This window comes from Venturia canescens, chromosome 8 (genome assembly GCF_019457755.1).
Source record: "Venturia canescens isolate UGA chromosome 8, ASM1945775v1, whole genome shotgun sequence".
Taxonomy (NCBI): domain Eukaryota; kingdom Metazoa; phylum Arthropoda; class Insecta; order Hymenoptera; family Ichneumonidae; genus Venturia; species Venturia canescens.
The window spans coordinates 11,311,651-11,315,586 of record NC_057428.1 but is presented as its reverse complement, the minus strand read 5'-3'; the positions used below and the strand labels follow the sequence as shown (position 1 = coordinate 11,315,586).

The 3,936-nt window shown below is 41.6% G+C and overlaps 1 protein-coding gene across 1 annotated transcript; it reads right to left on the bottom strand.

Annotated features, from left to right (window-relative positions):
- Positions 1–1,222: 1,222 nt before the first annotated feature.
- On the bottom strand, positions 1,223–3,566 carry LOC122414949 (GS homeobox 1-like). Its single transcript, XM_043426649.1, has 2 exons — positions 2,643–3,566; positions 1,223–2,205 (listed from the first exon to the last, which is right to left on the bottom strand). The coding sequence occupies exons 1-2, from the start codon at positions 2,911–2,913 to the stop codon at positions 1,448–1,450; spliced, it is 1,029 nt and encodes a 342-aa protein (XP_043282584.1). The 5' UTR covers positions 2,914–3,566; the 3' UTR covers positions 1,223–1,447.
- Positions 3,567–3,936: the final 370 nt, after the last annotated feature.

The window sequence follows — 3,936 nt, the reverse complement described above, 5'->3', positions numbered from 1 at the left end:
ACAGATTTCCTTTTAAAAGGCCGCTCGTGCAGCCGCCGGGCCCCCGGTAGCGGAAAATTTGTCCGTAAACACCCCCGCGCACGAGAGAAAGAACGAAATTCCCCGTTCTCCATCCATCCTTCTACTAACGTGTCGTGGGATCGAACGGACCAAATATTTCTGCCCTCCAATCTCGAAAGTTTCGTGGAAAACAGGCGATAAATTTAGTCGCACTGCCATATTGAGAGAAGCTGCTGTTTCGTAGTGCGTCCATTCATGAAAAATCTGTACGACGCGGTGGTCAAATTCGAACTTACGAGCTTCGATTGTCCAACTCAAATATTTTTGGGGTCATTATTGATACATTTTTTCCACAATTTATTGAGCCCAACTATTGAAAGCGAAGTTGTTTCTTAGAATACACTGCAATCTCGAAACTGACGTTTCGTGAGATTTCAAAATAAAATTGCGTCCACTCTCTGCTTCGTACGTTGATAAATTTGGCACAGGGAATGTGCTGGCAAAGTCTTATTGAAACTGAAATTTTTAACGATTTCTACGTACATACTGGAACATTCAATTAAAGTTTGCATACTTTTTGTTTTACTCGGAGTTAAGACATTATTTTTATGTTCGAATACTAATAAGTCGACACAAACACCAGTAATTATGGTAGATTATGCCTTATTATGATGCGAAAAGTTTCTGGCTAATGTAAAGTCGAGTATTCGAGATTAAAGTGACGTATGGTCAAAGTTATACTCCCCCAGGTTACCTTTCACTCCGACTTTCACAATCTCGAAATTTAAAAACTTCCTCCCGTACTCAATTCAGTCAAATTTATGGTCTGCGAAGCTAATTACTCCGTGTGATTAATTTCGAATCTCAAAATCATTAGAACCTTCGTTCACCGAATGGAGGCAAAGAATTTTGATTCTTCTCCCAAGTCAGGTTCCCTTCGGTGATCAAATTAATCGAATAAATAAATCAATCGATGAAACTTTAATGAGCAATCAGTCGAAATAAACTGTGTTCGTGCACTGAATTCAGAGATAAATAACGACAAAAAGCAGAACGAATTATGATCTATTAATAAAAAGTATTGAAATGATTTTTACGAGCAAAGCGACTGAGGTTTCGTTTCATTTTAGTTTTGCAGTTTGTTTCGTCCCACCTTGTTTGAATTCAGCGTTTTTTTTTTGAGGCAGCGAGGAGATGAGTGAAGAGAAAACTTTCCACAATATATCTTTCGACAATTCGTTTATTATCTCATAATTTTAAAACCTGAAATAAATTATCTAAATTCCGTTAGTTCAATGTGAACGTTGTTGGTACAAAAAATATTTTATGTACATATTATTTACAACGATAATGACCTCGAGGCATATTCAGCTCGATGTTCGTCTCTATTTCACTGGTTGGTCGTTGCGAATAGCATCTTAATGATAAATCTAAGTGAGAACTGATCCTACGAATTAACAATATGTTCGACGGTGTGTTTGGTACAATTGGATACTCTTAAAATCGGTTTTTCTGATATATTCGTGACGTAAGGATCGATCACGAGAATTTGACGTTTGGTCTGCTCGCGGTCGTCGTAACTTTCGAGATTTCTCTTGCAGCCCCGTCCCGTCGTTTGTCTCGAGTCGTCGAGGCGTTTCGTGTACTCGTAAAAATTGGAGTGGCCAGTGGAGAGCTCGATTTCCGTCTTCAAAGAGATTTTCGAGCCCTCGACTTCGTTTTTCACTGTCTTTTTGCCATTTTCTTGGGAACCGGCGTCTTTTGTCTCGGCGAAGTGATCCGCGCGATCGATTTTCTCGAGCGAATCACGCTCTCCGTCGTGCTCCGATTTTTCACCGATTCCGTCGCACTTCTGCGACTCCTCGTCACAACTCTCTCGTCTCTTGCCACACGTGCGAAGACAACAGCACTTGGGACTCTGGCCGCTCGGCGAATCCTCCTTTTTGTACTTAACGCGCCGATTTTGAAACCAAATCTTAACTTGCTTCTCCGAGAGCTGCAGATTCGTTGCTATCTCGATTCTACGCAAACGCGACAAATACATATTCGCCGAGAATTCACGCTCCAGCTCCAACAACTGCGTGCTCGTGAACGCCGTTCGGATCCGCTTCGAACTGTTGATCAAATTCGGGTATTGATTCGGAGATTTTGGCGGCGGAGTCGGCGTGCTGTTGCGCGATGTCGAACCGTTCGTCGTTGAGACTTCTGCAACACATTTTTAAATGGAAAACATTTTAGTCTCCCACTCGTCGATACAGCAGCGGAGCAAATGGAAAAATATTGAAAAACAAAAGCGAACTCGAGTCGTTTTAAATGGGAGTCAATGGTGCAACAAAAAAAGGCCGAAAAACCGATAAAAAAGCTCAAATCAAGAGGCAGCGAGAACAAAAATATCGATTCAGGTTTAAAAATCAGAATTCGAGTTTTATGACGAAGGATCAAAATCCTAAACTCAAAGTGAAAAATGAAAAAAGTCCCATGAATCGGTGCAACTGCCAAGTTTGCTATTGACCCAAACCAATTGAAATTTCAAAATTTTGACGCGCCGCTCAGAAGCCAGAAATTAAGGAAAGCAGACTTGGACGAAGAGCAAAAAAGGTTTTGGGCAGGAACAAAAAGTTTCGTAACAATCGGACATTTACCTGAGAGTCTTCCAGAGGAGTTATTGAGTGGCGAGGGTGGACTGTGACCCCGCGGAAGAGGTAACGCTCCAACGGCAGGTGGGCTGATGGGCACACTGGGAAGTGCAATGGTCGGAGGCCTGGGCACTGGTCTGACGGGTTGATATCCGAGTCCAAGGTTGAAGAGGTTGAACATATAATTGGGGAGTTGATTGCCATAGTACGGCAACGGGTAATTGGGAGGCGAGTTGTTGTTTCCAATGAGGGAATCGACGAGAAAGCTTCTCGACATTTTTCTCGCTGGATTTTCACCAAAGTTGAAATTTCCTCGGGAAGTTTCCACTTTTTCAGCGATCTTGTTCACTATTTTCACAGTAATCCCACGTAAATCCTCACTTTTTTTCCCGATCAACTGATTCTTTCGGAGATTCGTTAAATAATAACTCGGACCCGAGAGCTTTATCCGGTCGATGGAAGAGCTCGATCGAACGATGTTCACTGCTCGGTTTCGAACCGAGTTCTGGGATCAATGGTACCCCTGTACCCTTGATATATAAGGGGATGTTAACTCCACCCAGGGGTTGGAACTGACGTTCTACGGGGGTCCCTTTTGTCCGAGGAGAACCGCCCTTTTTCAAGAGCGTTCCCTACACGTACCCCCTACGCTTTCCCGAGAGACCGAAACCAGCCTCTCGATCTCTCGAAAGCCCTATAAGAGGGGGCTAATTCGTCGGGTGGCGATCTCCCGTATTAGTGCATTTCATCAAAGCACGTTAGCCCATCTGACTTGCGCCTCAATTATTAAACCAGCCTCTGATCTGTCGACGCGTCAAAGAATTAGCAAACGTCAAAAATCGCGGTGAGTTTTGCAGTTTGTAAAAAAACAATACTTATTTCACCAACATTCTTCGTCGAAACAAACCCCATTTTACACTACATTTTGGATTAAGGAGTTTCGGTACAGGCGATACAATGTTGCCATGCTAAACCATGCTAAAAGCATAAAAAATTTCAAAAAGTTCAGAATTTTATAAAATTTGGTGAACATATTCTTTAGTGCCAAATTTGACAATACAAATTTTTTAAGATTTTTCTTCTACACAGTTATCGAGTAATTGATCACTAAAGTTTACGTGTATAAGCATAGCGTTTCCATATATATAGGTATACATTCCGGGCATAAGAAATCTGCTTTAATGCGTAATTACTCGATAACTAAGTAGAAGAAAATTTTGAAAAAAATTGTGTTTTCGCACTCGATGTTGAAGAACATTATCACCAAATTTGATCAATTTCTTAATATTTAGACTTTTGT